Genomic DNA, 18222 nt, shown 5'->3' on the forward strand with positions numbered 1-18222 from the left:
TTTGAACCAAGGCTGTAATGAGGTCAGGAGCTGAGTGGCCCTGGTAGAACCCAAAATGAGCGTCGGTGAGCAGGTTATTGCTAAGCAAGTGCCGCTTGATAGCACTGTTGATGACCCCTTCCATTACTTTACTGACGATTGAGAGTAGACTGATAGGGCAGTAATTGGCCGGGTTTGGTTTTTCCTGTTTTTTGTGTACAGGACATATCTGGGTAATTTTCCACATAGCCGGGTAGTTGCCTATGTTGTAGCTGTATTGGAACAGCTTGGCTAGGGGCGCAGCAAGTTCTGGAGCACAAGTCTTCAGTACTTTTGCTGGAATATTGTCAGGGCCCATAGCCTTTGCAGTATCCAGTGCCTTCAGCCATTTCTTGATATCACCTGGAGTGAACTAAATTGGCTGAAGATTGCAAATGTGATGGTGGGAACCTCTAGAGAGGCCAGGAAGGATCATCCACTTGGCACTTCTGGCTGAAGATTGTAGCAAATGCTTCAGCCTTATCTTTTGCACTGATGTGCTGGGCTCCTCCATCAATGAGGATGGGGTTATTTGTGGAGCCACTTCCTTTAGTGAGTTGTTCAAATTGTCCAGCACCATTCATGACTGGATGTAGCAGGACTGCAGAGCTTAGATTTGATCCGTTGGTTGTGGAATCGCTTTAGCTCTGTAAATTGCGTGCTGCTTATTCTGTTGCTTATGCCTGGTACTCCTGGCATGCCCTTTTGCACTCTTCATTGAACCAGGCTTGGTGGTAATGGTAGAGTGGGGTGTGTGTCGGGCCATGTAGTTACAGATTGTGGTTGAGTACAGTTCTGTTGCTGCTGATGGCCACAGCACCTCATGGTTGCCCAGTCTTGAGTCGCTAGATCTGTTTGAAACCTATCCTATTTAGCACAGTGACAGTGCCAGACAACACGAATGAGGGTATCCTCAATGTGAAAAGGGGACTTCATCTCCACAGAGACTGTGCAGTGGTCACTTCTACCGATGCTGTCATGGACAGATGAATCAGGGGCAGGCAGCTTAGTGAGTATGTTAGTATGGTAGTATGTTTTCCCCTCTTATTGATCCCCTCACTACCTGCCACCTACCCAGTCTAGCAGCAATGTCCTTTAGAATTCGGCCAGTTCAGTCTGTAGTGGTGCTACCAAGCCAATCTTGGTGATGGTCATTGAAGCCCCCCACCTAGAGTACATTCTGTGCCCTTACCACCCTCAGTGCTTCATCCAAGTGGTGTTCAGCATGGAAAAGCACTGATTCATCACCTGAGGGGGGACGGTACGTGATAATCAGCAGGAGGTTTCCTCGCCCATGTTTGACCTGATGCCATGAGAAATCACGGGGTCCAGGGTCAATGTTGAGGACTCCCAGGGCATCTCCTTCCCGATCACTGGGCTGCCAGGTCTGTTGGGTCTGTCCTGCTGGTTTCATGGTCATCATTAGACTCTTAATTCCATATATTTTTATTGAATTCAAATTCCATCATGTGCCATGTAGGTTTTGAACCTGGATCCCCAGAGCATTACCCTGGGTCTCTGGATTACTAGTCTAGGGGAGGAGAGTGGAGAGTGAAGGAGGCGAGGAAGGGAACAGTGAGGAATAGGAAAAGCAGGAGAAGGAGATGGGAAGACAAGAAAGGGAAGGTATGAGGAAAGAAGAGAGGATGGGAAGAAGGAAAGTGGAAGGGGAAAAGGAATGATGAGGTGAGCATGGTGGGTATCAGGGGAGGAGACAAGACTGGGAGAGCAGTGGTGCTGGGAAAGGGAAGTGCAAAAGACTCAGGTGGAAGATGGAGGGTAATAGTTGTAAGCACCTTACAGAAGCTAATCTGCTCAGCATTAGCTAGAAAAGTAATTCAAGTAACAATTCTTCATGTTGTGAACTGCAGAAATAATCTGGCACGTACTAGGATAATGAAGAATTTTAAACAGGGCTGAACATGTCTTACTGAGCAAAATTCTATTATTTCAGCTTGTTTACCAGATACATTAAGATTATAAATAAGATGTCCTGAAATGTCATACAAAAGGCAACCTAATGCTCACCTTTGTACTTCTGGCATATAAAGCCTCTTTTAAGATCACAGTACTCATCCTTCCAAGTTCCAGCATTTTTCCTTGCGTTTACAATCACAGTCACACAGTCAGTTGCCCATATAGTAAAAACAAAAAATAAGAGTCAGCACCAACATCATTATGTTCCTGAAAAGATACTAACCAAACTTAATAATTAAGTTGTGGAAGTCAAACAATAACTAATTGATGATGTGCCCTGCAAATTTCAGAGATAGGGTGGTGTGGCAAATGGTCAAAGAACTTAGGCAGTTTTTTTTATGCAAGGAGTCATAGATTTATGAAATAAGACACTGGATAAACCCAATGAAGTGAATGCTATAAGTTCAAAGATAATCAGAAATGTTTCTGGAGATAGAAGGTGTTGAAGGATATAAGAAGGCAAAGGCGTAGAGTTAATATTCTAATGTTGTACTACCATGTGGTGAAGCTCGCTTGCTAAGAGCAATTATCTGAATTGTGCAGTCTACAAATGGGTAGCCAATTGCAAATGCAGAAACCACGTTGTATGTGTGAAGAATTATAGATATAATTAGGTAGAATGTAGATAATTAGGCTGAATTCAGACATAATTAGAATATTACAATTTAGGAATAAAGAATCCCTTAATTAAAATGAATTGAATAAGTGGTCACTCTCTAAAAGCAAAAACGTTTTCATCCAGCTATATCTGCACTGAGATATTTTGGGCACCTGACTTAAAACATATGTTCATTACCTGAAATCTACTGGAATGTCTTTATAAGTTCTTTAAACATAGGGTACCTGGTACACTATGTTACAAGAAAAGTAGAATATTTAGGCTCTGTCTGTTTTATAATCCTGATTATGGCTTTTAGCAAAAGGAATGTTAAAATGGTATTGATAAATATTAACATCTCTTTGTGATATAAAGAGTGTCCAGTTTTGTCTGTAACGTGGCAATCTTAATGAAGTAAGTTTGAGAAAAAGAATGTATTAAAAGCTCGTACCAGATAGAATTAGATATCACCAATATCTTGTTATGTAAATAAGGCATGAAAGAAATACAAACTCCATACATCAGACTTTTTAAAATTATTTTTAAAACGGACTTTCTGCTGAACCCAACAAGATGGCTGCTACAGGTCACATGACTACAGGATTGCCCCTTTGTTCTGGAAGCTACCAACAGGAACAAGAATAAAAGAATCCTCCTCTCATAATTGTGGAATCTCAGATCCAAATGTAAGGGACATTATAATCACAAAACCAGGGGACATGCTGATTGAAACTCGTTATTCCTGCAGAGTTATTGACAGACCCATCTCACATCTGGGGCTCTCCAGCTCCATTTCCAAAAGGGGACAATGGAAGTCATTTGCAACTTGGTAAGCTTACTTCTCTAGTGGAGTCACAGGGTCTGGCCAGACAATAGTACCCTGACCCAAGAACCTCAACATGGATGGTAACTCTTTCAAAAGCTAATGGCTGGGACATTATCAATCCTGAACCCAAATCCAGTCCCAGACATTAGATAAACATCCCTTTTGAAATCATTGTGGAGAAAGGTCACATGACTCAAGTAGCCATTTTGAAATCTCTATATTCCTTTGAGAACTGAGAAACCCTCGGTCTACTGAATTACCAACTAATTGAACAGACCTATAGCAGGACTCCCAGCTGGCCAAGCATCTGTCACCATGTCTCAATTCCTCAAAGTCTATTTGATTTTAAAAGTCTCTGACCAATGCCTGCCAAGCAATCTAAGCAAAGAAATCCTAACATGATGCATTATCATTCATTTCAAGGATTTTTATGTTGCTATATCCAACAAGGAACTTAACTGGACTGAACCCTGCCACAAAGGAAACACGCTCTGGACTTTTGACTTTTCTGGATTTTGGAAATCAAGTGAAATAATACTTATTTCTGTGGTTCTTTTACTGTTGTTATCCATAGTTGTAAAAACTCCCTTTTCTATCCTCCTTTACTGTGTTATATGTGTGCAAGGCTGCGAATAATTCCCCACCCCCCCCCCCACCCCCCACCCAGGTTTGAATGTGTAATAAACTAACCTGCTGAGTTCATCATAAAGAGAGTTTGCTGTGCGTTACTTATAAAATTGAACCACAAACTGAGGGTTTGGGGAAACATGCCACAGCCTGCTTTAGAAAAGTAATTCAAAAACACCTCTGCTTATGGTCAGATGAGGAGAAGATAAAGAAGTTCGGTTTGCCTCTCTCCTGTCTGTAACACTTGTGAACTATTATCAATTCAAATAAAGATTATCAAACACAGAAATGGAACATCACCTTTACAAAAGAACAGATGTTACAGGTTTGTTACCCCTGGTTAAACCAGATTTTAAAACACTATATAATTCAGTTGAACTTGCGAAAAAAATGATGTAATGACCTTTTGTTGACCATTCTTTGTAAAAATATAAACATGTTTTTCAATATAGATACAAATTGTAATGTTAAGAAACAAAAGTTATAACTAAGTTATGGTAATCGTTAATGTCAAACATTACAAACAAACATTTTTGACCTGATAAATGCTCACAACTTCATGATAAGAGAATTATCAACAATTAAGTAATTTACTAATAATAGTGAATGATATAGCCTTATAAGAATAATGAAGAGGGGATGAACCTACACAGAGAGGTAACACCCACAATTGCGAAAGATGAGCTAATCAGGTTGGAAACAATATAAAAATAGAAACTTCACCACTGAAAGTTCTGAAGTGTTGGAATCCTCATATATGCTTCTCAAGGTAAAGGTGCCAAATGCATGGTTAGATACTTCTACTCTTAATTGAGGAGAGATATCTTGCTAAGCAGGTGGTTTGCTACTCGGCAAATTTAAGGTAACACCTTGATTTAGAGATTGATTGATATTCTAAGATTTTTTTACTGTAACTTGGTCGAGGTTGAACTTTTGGATTCTATATCAGAACTAAGATTAAGTTTTCCATCCCTTCATAATCTTTGCATTGTGCTCAGCCACTTAACGTTTGTTTTTTTAATAAATTTTTAAATAAGTTAGTGAAAATATCATTTCACATAGCATTCTGTATACAACCCCAAGAACTCCTCTTTGTATACTCCTAAATGGGGGGATACATTATTAAACAGAAGCCCCCAGGCCCTTATAATATCCAGGATATTTATAACCTAACTGATTCTTATTAAAGACAGCTACCTGGAAGAAGGTAATGCTTTTTACTGATTCCTTTCCTTAAGGGAGAGATAGATCAGTTCTTCAGACCCAAACACGTGTCTGAGAGATCTGGCTGGCTTAAACCTGAGTGAGAGTAATTATCAGAAAAATGCCCCCAATCTGGAATAGTCCCATAAGGGGTTAAGGATATAAACCCACTTCACATGTTTTAATTCCCATAATTGCACCATGAGCCTCATCGTGTCCAGAGAAGCAGGCATTAATATTTTCAAGGTTTTTTGCTCCTGCAATCAATTGCAGTTGCAATACAGAAACGACCCTCTCAAAAAAAAATTTCATTTTTGTGTTTACATTTTTTTGAAGCTGACACACCCATCCACCCCTCACCCCATTCCACTATGACCGTTCTCAACGACCAGTTTCTTGAGGCCAGCACCCTGGTTCCGGCGCTAATGTGTGATGCGAACATCCATCTGATCCATGCAAATGATCATGGGGCAACTAGTAGGAAGTCCAATTATCCCACCCCAGATTCAAACCTAAAGGACCTCCCAAGGGAATTCATACCCTCTATAGTTAAAATTTAACTGGCTAATAATATTAATATAAGTTACATTTTGTTTTTAAAAATATCTACTAAAGGTACAAATGTTGTCTGCAGCTGCTTTCTGTAGCCCTAATGGGGTTACTCATCGGCTTCCCATGAAAGGCTGGAGAATTCATGAAGACCAATAAATTTATTACTAAAATAGAGGCAACTCCATTGTTTAGGAAATGTGAGTTGTGGTTGGCACTTACTGGATCATCGTAGCTGTATCTTTGCCCTGTCGGAAAACCCTTGGCCCAGTTAGTATAGTTTACTCCCCTTCCTTCAGTCCAGAGATATTTACTCTCTTTATTAATATCATTCAACCCAATCCAAACATTTACAGGAAAACCTTCCAGCTTCATGTTAATAAATGCTGCAAAGGAAAACAAATTTGAATAATTTGAGACTGTGGACGTTCAGCACTGAAACAACCAATATTTGCAATTATATAATGCTTTTAACATAGAAAAATGCCACAAAGTACTCCACAGCAATTTTTTAAAAATGGAAGAATGAGTTAATTCCGGATTTACTGTTAGAAATAAAATTATCCCTTGCGTACGTATAATAATTCTACTAATTTTCAAAAAAATGAATTGAAAGCACTTAGCCTCAGGGAGATGTGCGCTCTTCCGTGTGCATGCGTGAAAGCGCACTCTCGCTTTTGGGGAATCCCACACCTCTTCCCCCATCACCCGTGCTTCCTGCTGGGCATCATAATGGGTGGGCCTTAATTGGCCCAACCACTTAAAATGGCTGCAGGGCCCGCGTCTCCAGCAGGGATCAGCTCCCCGCCCGCCTGAGATTGGGTCAGGCCCGCCCACCCGCCCAGTGGGCAGAATATTCTGCCCCTTGTGTGTTGTAGGAGCTGCACTTATCCTGGCAAGTGGAGAGTATTCCATCACACTCCTGACTTGTGCCTTGTAGATAGTGAATAGGCTTTGGGGAGTCAGGAGGTGAGTTGCTGTCCACAGGATTCCTAGTCTCTGACTTGCTCTTGTAGCCACAGTATTTATCTGGCTGGCTCAGTTCAGTTTCAGGTACTACAAAGACTGGCTATGATTAAAGTGGATAAGTCACTTGGTCCAGATGGCTTGTAGCCCAGGTTGCTAAAGGAAGTGGTAGTGGAAATAGCGGGTATTTGTAACAATGATAATTTGTAATCTTCCTCAGATATGGGGCAGGTGCCAGAGGATTGAAGAGTGGCAAATCTGGCACGGTTTTTTAAGCATTGATATAGGGATAGTCTTAACTGTTCCTCAGAAGTTCTTCAGGGTAGTGTCCTAGGCCCAAATATCTTCAGCTGCTTTATCAAAAACCGTCCCTCCATCATAAGTTCAGAAGTTTGAAGGTCATTGCACAATGTTCAACAACATTCATGACACCTCAGATACTGAAGCAGTCTGTGTTCATAAGCAGTAAGACCTGCAAAATATTCAGGCTTTGGCTGATAAGCAGTAACTTGCTGATAAGTGGTAACTAACATTCATGCCATCAAACACTAGAAAATGACCATCTCCAACAAGAGAGAATCTGACCATCACCCTTTGGTATTCAATGGCATTAGCATCGCTGACTTCCCCATTATCAACATCCTGCAGGTTGCCATTGACAAGAAACTGAACTGGAATAGCCATATAAATACTGTGTTTACAAGAGCAGGTTAGAAGCTGGGAATTCTGTGGAAAGTAACTCACCCCCTGACTCCTCGAAGCCTGTCCACCATCTACAAGGCACAAGTCAGGAGTGTGATGGAACACTCTCCACTTGCCTGGATAAGTGCAGCTCCAACAACACAAGAAGCTTGATATCATCCAGGGCAAAGCAACCGGCTTGATTGGCATCCCATCCACAAACATTCACTCCCTCCACACCGATGCACATTGTCAGCAGTGTGTACCATCTACAAGATACACTGCAGGAATTCACCAAAGCTCCTTCGACAGCACCTTCCAAACCCATGACCTCTACTATCTAGAAATACAAAGGTAGCAGATACATGGGGCTGGATTTCCTGGTCGGCGTGCAAGGGATGGGACCCACATGCCGACGTGGCAGAACTCCCAACGTCACCCCACGTCATTTCAATTTTCAGGTCGACGGGGGCGCAGACGAATCAGCTGTGCGACCGCCGACCTGTCAATGGCCAATTGAGACCATTTAAAAAGTAATTGCGGTAGTTAAAAGACCTGCCCGTCCAACCTTAAGGTTGGCGAGCAGGCCGGGAGCCCTTGCAGGCTTCAGAGAAAGCATGAAACCTCAATCACGGGCAGGATGAGGTTTCATGTAAGTTTTTAAAAATTTAATAAATGTGATGGACATGTCCCAACTCATATGACAGTGTCACATGAGGGGACATGTCAGGGAAATTTTATTTTTCTACTTTTAACATTTTTGAATTTGGCACCAATCTCCCTAAGGCAGCCTCAGAGAGATCAGTGTGCTCTTTCGCGCACATGTGTGAAAGAGTGCATTCTTGGCTGAGAGAACACACCCTGCCCACACAGGGAGTGCCTGATGAGGGGCGCCGATTTGGAGGCCCATGAGAACACCACTACCTGTAAGTTCCTCTCCAAACCACACATCTTTCCTGGATTGGAAATATATCGCTGTTCCTTTACTGTCACGGGGTCAAAATCTTGGAACTCCCTCTATCATAGCACTGTGGCTGTTCTTACACCACATGGACCGCAGCAGTTCCCTTCTCAAGGACAATTAGGGATGGGTAATAACTGCCAGTATAGCCAGTGATGCCCACATCCCATGAACCAATTCAAGAAAAACTAGAAGCCAGTTAGTGTAACATCAGGGATGGGTAAAGGTCATGCAGTTATAAAGGCATTTACAGCACAGAAAGAGGCCATTCGGCTCATTGAGTCCATGCTGGTCCCCACTGAGAAATCCACAGTCCCACTCCTCTCCTCAATCTCCTTCACTCCAAGAAAATCAACCCAAGCTTTTCCAACCTAATCTTGTTTCTAAAACTAAGGGGGAATGCCAGGAAGACCTTCTTTACACGGTCAGCGGTATTGGCCTGGTACCCATTGCTCTTGAGAGTGGTGGATGCAGAAACAATCAATAATTCCAGAAATAAGTTAGGCGGACACTTGAAGGAAATAAACTCGTAGGGCTGTGGACATAGAGCAAGAGAATGAGACTGACTGGATTGCTCCAGAGAGAGCCAGCATAGACTCGATCGGTTGAATGGTCTACTTCTGTGCTGCGATTGGCTCTATCGGCTGGATTTAACACTGCCCTGCCAGTGGATTTGAAGGCTGGGGGAGCATGTAAAAGCCAGCGGGCAGCATACCCACCGGCTACCCACCTGCCCCCAACCTTTCTGAAATTTTACAGGATATGGTGGAGCCATGAGGCGGTCCACCTGCCCTTGAGCCTATTGAGACCCTTAAGTGACCAATGAATGGCTAGTTAAGGGCCTCATCCCGGGGCCACTAGTATTTTACCTGAAGTAGATGGGGTGGGGGGACCTGTACCTTGCCAGAAGCATGGCACATTTAGCTGCATGGGCTGGTGTTGGACAGGAGGGCTGGGGACCCGTCCTTTGGGCGGCCACCCCCCCTAAGATCATCTCACCCTTGAAACCTCCCCCCAGCTTCTTGAACCTCTCTCCCCTCACTGAGACCCCTGACCCTGAGCCTCTCGGTATAGTGGAAATGCTTGTAGTCCTAACTTTGTATAATGGTGGCACTACAAGGATTGCGGAGCTGTCGGCCAATCAGATTAGCCAGCAGATCTCTGAGGTGGGACTTCCTCCTGAGAAGGGGGTAGAAATATTGCCTTAGAGCAACTAAACCTGCTCCTAGTGTTAAATTGCTACAGGGCAGGCATCGAGGATTGTGGTCAGGCCCCTCTCTCCGAGTTTTTAGTCAGGGGAACTGGGGGCTGAGGTCGAACACAACAAAAATTGTAAAATCCAGCCCTATGACTCTAAATACATACCTTGTTCTTTAGCATTTTGAACTGATGCTAGGTTTCCTCCTTCGCTTATGCAACGATCTCTTGCATTTTTCCAAGACAATTGCTCTGCTTCCTTTTTACCATAAAACATGAAACACTAAGAAAGAATATTAAAATCTGTCAAATCATCAATCTGTGTAACACAAAGTAATATTTTAAAATTGTTTGGCAACATCACATAGTATGATAATCATCCTGAAGCTTTGCACTGCTCCCAGCAGCTCATTATTGTGGTTTCTGGCAAACCCTACTTTTTAAAAAAAATATTGAGGATCTTAGCTGAAGGGCCAAACCCTTGGTGTGAGATGCAGAGAGCTGGAAAGCAATTGAGGAAAATCTAAAAACCAAAGATGAAGTGATGTCAAGCTTGGGGTTTTTTTTTTTAAAAGACTGTGGATTAGTGTCACTGAGCTCCATTGTTTTAAATTCCTGGAGAAGAATGTATCTGAGTCACAATGAGTCCTGACAATGCAACAAGGCAGAGGGATGTATAGGATAGTATATTTAGAGGTTAGGAGAAACAGGAGAGAACAGTTAAGAGTAACACTGACTATAGTGGCATTTATGAAACAGGAAGCCAAGTAAGTTTCAATAGAGAAAATTAAATGATGGGTAATGATGCTACAGAGATTAGTCATCAGGCAACAAGTTTTCTATTGCACCCTATCAAGCATAACCTCTCCAAATATTCAATTTGGAGAAGTTATTCTTGATAGGGTGCAATAGAATAGAATATAGAATACAATTCATATTGAATCATATTCAATATGATTCAAAAATCATATTTTTCAAAAAGATAGAAACATACACCCTGAAGCTGCTCTTATAGAAAAATTGACTGCACATCAAAGATTAGAAAATTGATTGTAGAAATGGAATATTCTATATCATTCTCATTTATGTTCATGGATTTTCTCTACTTTCATTCTATTTTTATCAGTTACACTGCAATTTATCAGTGCAATTTAATTTTTATATTGCTGCAACAAAAAAAATTGTACACCTACAGTGTCGCAAAACTGATAACCTCAGGACCAAGGTGCCGGATTTTGGATCTTGCCGGATTTCAGGTTTGGTGAATTGGGCCGTGGGCTGTTCAGGTCGAGCCTGGTCAGGTGGGGTCAAGGGTTGCTTAGAGCACTGGAATAGACCAATGTGCAAAGTAGTGAAGCGGATAACTAGTCAGGAGCCACACCATACCAGTGCAGCACCCAGCTGACTTGTCCAGGTTAGTGGTTTTTATATTTTGCTCAATTAAAATTGACGCATTGCACATTATAAAAATGTCCAGTTTTCAGACAATTTGCATTTTTGGACAGTTGGATTTGAGACATTGTACCTATATTATAGCTGGGATTGAAGTCAATAACCTGAGGACGCATTATGATGTGATAACAACTCAAGAAGATCCTCTCTCAACACATTAGCTTCATATCAGCTGTACTGTCAAGTGCAATCCAACTTGGGGATGAAACTAATTTTTAATTTGAAAGGTTTTAGTTTTGAATCTTTGCTAATAATTGCTTTAACCAATAGTTGGATTCCATGTAAACATGCATGTATTAAGGTTTGCTTTTCCTGATGAATGTGGAGTCGACAGTAGAAGACAGCCACAGAGTTACACTCCTAAGGAATTATTGATTGAACCATTTAATTTGTTTTACATTTTATTTTTGTCATGTTGGGTTACAATTAAAGTTATAAAACTAAAGCCATTGGAATAGCTCTATTACCACAAGCTTTGTGCTTGTTTCAGCATCACATTGTGTTAGGCAAAATACCTGACTGGCCCAGCAAGACTGGAATTTCTCTAAAGCCACCAATTTAAGGGTTACAAGGCTGTACTCAAAAGTGCATTGTTATTGTCCTCTGATTTTCCTGAATAAATACCAAGACAATGAGAACACAATGCAAATATATCTCCTAAGTGTCAACAGACTGATCAAGAATATCGTTGACAGGGCCCTCAACCGTGTCCAGCCCATCTCCCACACATCCGCCCTCATGCCTTCTCCTCCCTCCCAGAGATATGATAGGGTCCCCTTGTCCTCATTTATCACACCACCAGCCTCCACATTCAAAGGATCATCCTCCGCCATTTCCGCCAACTCCAGCACGATGCCACCATCAAACACATCTTCCCTTCACCCCTCCGGCGGCATTCCGTAGGGATCGTTCCCTCCGGGACATCCTGGTCCACTTCTCCATCAATCCCTACTCCTCAACCCCCACCTACGGCACCTCCCCATGCAAACGCAAAAGATGCAATACCTGCCCCTTCACTTCCTCTCTCCTCACCGTCCAAGGGCCTTTCACTTGCATTTCCCCCAATTTAGTCTACTGCATTCATTGCTCCCAATGCGGTCTCCTCTACATTGGAGAGACCAAATGCAAACTGGGCGACCGCTTTGCAGAACACATGCGGTCTGTCCGCAAGAAAGACCCAAACCTCCCTGTCGCTTGCCATTTTAACACTCCACCCTGCTCTTTTGCCCACATGTCTGTCCTTGGCTTGCTGCATTGTTCCAGTGAAGCCCAACGCAAACTGGAGGAACAGCACCTCATCTTCCGACTAGGCACTTTACAGCCTTCCGGACTGAATATTGAATTCAACAACTTCAGATCTTGAACTCCCTCCTCCATCCCCACCCCCTTTCCGTTTCTTCACCTTCCTTTTGTTTTTTCCAATAATTCATATACATTTTTCTTTGCCCACCTATTTCCATTATTTTTAAATCTATACCTTTTATGCCCTGTTAGTCTTTCCACCCCACCCCCAAGGCTGTACCTTGTGTGTCCTGCCATCAATTCTTAATTAGCACATTCGTTTAGATAATATTACCACCTTCAACACCTCTTTGTTCTTTTGTCTGTGACATCTTTTGGTTATCTGCTCCTATCACTGCTTGCTTGTCCCTACAACCACACCCCACCCCCACTTCTCTCCCCCCCCACCCCCCACCCACCTTAAACCAGCTTATATTTCACCCCTCTCCTATTTTTACTCAGTTCGGTTGAAGGGTCATGAGGACTCGAAATGTCAACTTTTTTCTTCTCCGCCGATGTTGCCAGACCTGCTGAGTTTTTCCAGGTAATTCTGTTTTTGTTTTTGATCAAGAATATTGTTGCATTCTTATTGCATCATTATTGTAGAGAATTGCTCAGGTTTGGTGTCACATAAGCAGCTCCTTCCTCTCCTACAAACTGGAGGGTAACTTTTCCTGGCAAAATGTCTAGGTAAATAATAGGTCTAGGTAAATTCAAGGTTTGCATAAAAAAGAACCTTGACTCTGTATGACTGATGACTGGAATTTACCCAGTGCTACCATATAATTTGTCTTCCTTTCTCTGAATGACAGATTAAACAAAACCACTCTATCAACTCAAAACACAGGTTTTGAATCATTGTGATTTTATTTGCATAAAATAGATGAATGAATAGTATGCAGTTAAATAGAGTGAGGTATGCATTTTGTCGAGATGCCTCAATATAGAAAACAACAACCCTTTCTCTCTGAATATGGACTTTAAAACAGAATTTCAATTTTAATTTGAAGGGTTTTAGTATTAGTAAAATACTGACTGCTCCACTGGATCTTTACTAGTAGGGCATTTAACCAACATTTGCATGTCAGGTACATCTCCTTCCACTCATACTTCAAATCTAGGGGACATAAACATAAAACAGCCATTAATAAATCTAGTGAAATATTCAGGAGAAACTTCCCCACCCGGAGAGTGCTGGAAATGTGGAACCCGCTGTGAAGGTATTGCCCATAATGGCTCTTCCTTTTTAAGTGCCTCAAAAACAGATTAATCAAGGTCCCGGTGTGACTAGGAAGTTTCTCATAGTATAATTGGCTGTACCATGCTGCGCATATGAAATAGAATGACATCCTAAATTATCGTAAAGCTCCTTTTTTGCATAAACTGCTTGGGATTGCATGTGACACCACCCTAATTAAACTAACACATCATTCCTCTTCTTGAGTTCTTTGCCCAAAGGCAGATCCAACCCACACTGCCATAACCTCCACCATGGGTAGGGTAAGGAGGCAAGTTCTGTATCGACTCAGGTTGGAACAGGCATTGAACACTGCGTTGTTAGCACCAATCTACTCCAAATCGACCATCCAGCCAACTGAGCCAACCAGGCCCCAAAGAGTCTGATTTGCGATAGTAACTTACACATTTTGTATACCTGGAGCCATGATTAGTGACAGTAGAGGCTCCAATTTCTTTCCATCACATGGCTGACCAGGAATCTGGCCTGCCTGCCATCCTTAATCAGCAAGCCCAGAAGTGGTCAAACAAGAAGCTGCCCACCAGGAAGATTCCTCTGCTGGTCTGGCTCCCAATAAGTAGGGGCTCAGGAGGCCCATTTGGTCCCAATGTCAGGGTCCTGAAGCCCACTGGAAAATCTAGCCGTCCATGTCTGCTGGAAATGCTGAGGACAGAACTCACCTGACAAACATGGGGAACTGGCCAGCAGCATAACTTGCTTTTCCCTCTCATTTATCTTCAAATCATAGGGACATCCAGATGTGACCTGGTACATAGACTAACACATTAAATCTCACAATCCGCATGATCTCTGTAAATGGAGTCTCAGAGAATCCAAGTACTTGAAAACTGCACTGAAGACTTAGCAGGCACTCCTTCCATTCCTTCCTCAACACCTGTATTTCTGTAGCTTTACTACTTTGTACTTTTCATTGACACTTGGGATATGGGCTTCACCAGCAAGGCCGGGATTTAATGCCTATCCCTGCTTGTTTTCTCAAGGTGGTGGCGATCCACCTTCTCAAGCTGTTATAGTAAATGCAGCTTACACTATTACGACAGCAATATACTGAATGACTTTTTAAATCTTTACAGATTCCAAAACAAATACCTTTGATCCAAATGGGATCCAGTCTTGAGTACATCCTCCTGGACCTGGTGCTTCAGTAGGAGCATATGTTGTATTAATTGAACTGTTAGTTCTTTCACATATAAAAGGGAATGGATGACCGCAGTTAATGTCATTCCAGAATCCTTGGAAAATGAAAAAAATAACGATACAAATTATTCCAAAGATCAAAGTATACTTTCATCAACAAATTTGCATTTTAGATTTAACTCAGTAACTGGCATACTAAAGTGAAGTATGTTAATATATATGTAAATTACACACCCACACATGGTCATGAAGGCCATATACCAATTGTTTTTTGTTAAAAGATTCGATGGGTCACAAGTCATACGCTTGCGCTTTCATTTATATATCTCCTTTCATAGAGTCATAGAACCATTACAGCACAGAAGTAGGCCATTCAGCCCATTAAGTCCATGCCTGCTGTCTGTAGAGCAATCTAGTCAATCCCAATCCTCTGCTCTATCCCTGCAGCCTGCAGGTTTATTTCCCTCAAGTACCTATCCAATTTCTTTTTGAAATCATCGATCATCTCCACACCTAACATGCTTGTCGACAGTAAGTTCCAGGTCTTTACCACTTGCTGTGTTTAAAAAAAGTTTCCAACCCGGTTGCAGTTCTTGCCCAAAACCTTAAATCTGTGTCCCCTAGTCCTTGTGCCATCAGCTAATGGAAGCAGTTTATCTTTCTCTATTTACCTAAGGCTGTTGTAATCTTGTAAACCAGTATCAAATCTCCTCTCAATCTACCTCTACAATCTAAAGAGAACAACCTCCGCTTCTCAAACCTAACCTTAGAGTCCCTCATCCCTGGAAACTCTGTGACAAATCTCCTCTGCACCCTCTTAAGGACCCTCACCTTCTTTATATTCTTATGTTTAAAGCTGAGATGGGCAGATTTTGATCTCTCGGGGAATCAAGGGATATGGGAAGTGGGCAAGAAAGTGGAGTTAAGCCCATAATTGTACTGAATGGCAGAGCAGGCTCAGGGGTCTATATGGTCTACTCCTGCTCCTATTTCTTATGTTTCATATGTTCTTAAAGTATGGTGATCAGGATTGAACACATTTCCCTACTTGTGACCTAGCCAGAACTTATAACTGTTCAGCATAATTTTCCTGCTTTTATACTCAGTATCTCTATTTACAAAGCTCATATTTGTCTTCAGGATGACTTTCAATCCTCACTTTGCTCCTTGTTGAGAATCCTCTGGCAATCTTTGAATCATAGAATCATAGAAATTTACTGCATGGAAGGAGGCCATTTGGCCCATCTGGGCAACAAGTACCCATCCAGCCTAATTCCACTTACCAGCTCTTGGTCCAGAGCCTTATATGTCATGGCTTCCATTGCATATCAAGTTCTTATTAAATGTTATGAGGCCTTCTACCTCTATCAACAAATCAGACAGTGAGTTCCAGACCTTCACCACACACCACCATCTCTTCGAATCCCCTCTAACCTCTCGCCCTAAAACTATGACCCCATGTTATGGACCCCTCAACAAGGATAACAAGGATATCCACTCCACCTAGACACCTCATACTTTTATAATCTTTAAGTAGATCTCCTCTCAACGTCCTCTGTTCCAAAGAAAACAACCTCAGCTATTTGATATTGAGTAATTGATATTATTTGATATTAAGTATCTTACAAAAGGTTTAATTTAATTTAAAGGGGTAAGCCATGGCAAGAGAGCTCAAAGAAGTGTTGTGCTCTTCCTGCTCTATGTGGGAAGCCGGGAACATTTCCAGTGCCCGGGGACAGCATGTGTGCAGGAAGTGTCTCCAGCTGCAGCTCCTGGAAGCCTGGGTTTCGGAGCTGGAGTGGCGGCTGGGGACACTGTGGAGCATCCGCGAGGTGCAGAGTATCCTGAATAGCACGTATAGAGAGGTCGTCACACTGCAGGCTAAGAGTCCATAGGCAGGAAGGAAATGGGTGACCACCAGGCAGAGCAAGAGGACTAGGTAAGCACTGCAGGAATCTCCTGTGGCTATTTCCCTGCAAAACAGACATACCGCTTTGAATATGTTGAGGGGAATGGCCTCTCAGGGGAAAGCAGCAACCACCAAATTAGTTGCACCACGGTTGGCTCGGAGGAGTAAAAAGTGTGGGAATGCAATAGTTGTAGGGTATTCAATTGTAAGGGGAATAGACAGGCATTTCTGTGGCCGCAAATGAGACTCCAGGATGTATGTTGCCTTTGTGGTGCTAGGGTCAAGTATGTCTCAGAGCGACTACAGGACATTCTGAAGGTGGAGGGTGGTCATGGTGCATATTGGTGCAAAGGACATAGGTAAAAAAAGGGATGAGGTCCTAAAAGCAGAATATAGGGAGTTAGGAAGTAATTTCAAGAGTAGGGCCTCAAAGGTAGTGATCTCAGGATTACCACCAGTGCCACGTGCTAGTCAGAGTAGAAATAGCAGGATATAATGGATGAATACGTGGCTTAGGAGATGGTGTGAGGGGGAGGGTTTCAGATTCCTGGGACATTGGGACTGGTTCTGGGGGAGGTGGGACCAGTACAAACTGGACGGGTTACACCTGGGCAGGACTGGGACTGATATCCTAGGGGGAACATTTGCTAGTGTGGTTGGGAAGGGTTTAAACTAAAATGGCAGGGGGGATGGGAACCTATGCAAGGAGTCAGAGGAGGGGGATTCAAGGATAAGAACAAAAGACAGAAAGGGGAATAAGAAAAGCGATAGGCAGAGAAATCAATGGCAATAATCAAACAGAGCCTCAATGAAAAATAGTGGGAATGGGACAATTAATGTTAAAAAGACAAGCCTTAAGGCTTTGTGCCTTAATGTGAGGAGCATTTGCAATAAAGTAGATGAATTAACTCCGTAAATAAATGTAAATAAATAAGATATAGTCAGGATTATGGAGACATTGCTGCAGGGTGTCCAGATATGGGAACTGAACATCCAGGGGTATTCAGTATTTAGGAAGGACAGATAAAAAGAAAAAGGCAGTGGAGTTGCATTGCTGGTTAAAGAGGAAATTAATGCAATAGCGAGGAAAGATATTGGCTCCGATGATGTAGAATGTGTATGGGTAGAGCTGAGAAACACTAAGGGGCAAAAAACATTAGTGGGGATTGTACATAGACCCCCAAAACTGTAATGGTGATGTTGGGAATGGCATTAAACAGGAAATTAGAGATGCATGCAATAAAGGAACATCTGAAATTATGGGTGACTTTAATATGCATTTGGATTGGGAAAATCAAATTAGTAACAATACCATAGAGGAGGAATTCCTGGAGTGGATATGGGATGGTTTTCTGGACCAATACATTGAGGAACCAGCTAGATAACAGGCCATCCCAGACTGGGTATTGTGTAATGAGAAAGGAATAATTGGCAATCTAGTTGTGTGAGGCCCCTTGAGGATGAGCGACCATAATATGATAGAATTCTTCATCAAGATGGAGAGCGACGTAGTTGATTCTGAGACTAGGATCCGGAATCTCAATAAAGGAAACTCTGCTGGTATGAGGTGCAAGTTGGCTAT

The 18222-nt window shown here is 42.3% G+C and overlaps 1 protein-coding gene across 1 annotated transcript in view; it reads right to left on the reverse strand.

Moving 5' to 3' along the window:
- mrc1a (mannose receptor, C type 1a) overlaps positions 1–18222 on the reverse strand; it is a 202376-nt gene that overhangs the window by 19037 nt on the left and 165117 nt on the right. The window contains exons 20-23 of the mRNA XM_041184946.1: positions 14684–14826; positions 9772–9886; positions 6021–6184; positions 2047–2152 (exon numbers count right to left, since the gene is read on the reverse strand). Of these exons, the coding sequence (XP_041040880.1) occupies positions 2047–2152; positions 6021–6184; positions 9772–9886; positions 14684–14826 (528 nt within the window). The remainder of the gene's footprint in view (positions 1–2046; positions 2153–6020; positions 6185–9771; positions 9887–14683; positions 14827–18222) is intronic.

Source organism: Carcharodon carcharias, chromosome 3 (genome assembly GCF_017639515.1).
Source record: "Carcharodon carcharias isolate sCarCar2 chromosome 3, sCarCar2.pri, whole genome shotgun sequence".
Classification (NCBI taxonomy): Eukaryota; Metazoa; Chordata; class Chondrichthyes; order Lamniformes; family Lamnidae; genus Carcharodon; species Carcharodon carcharias.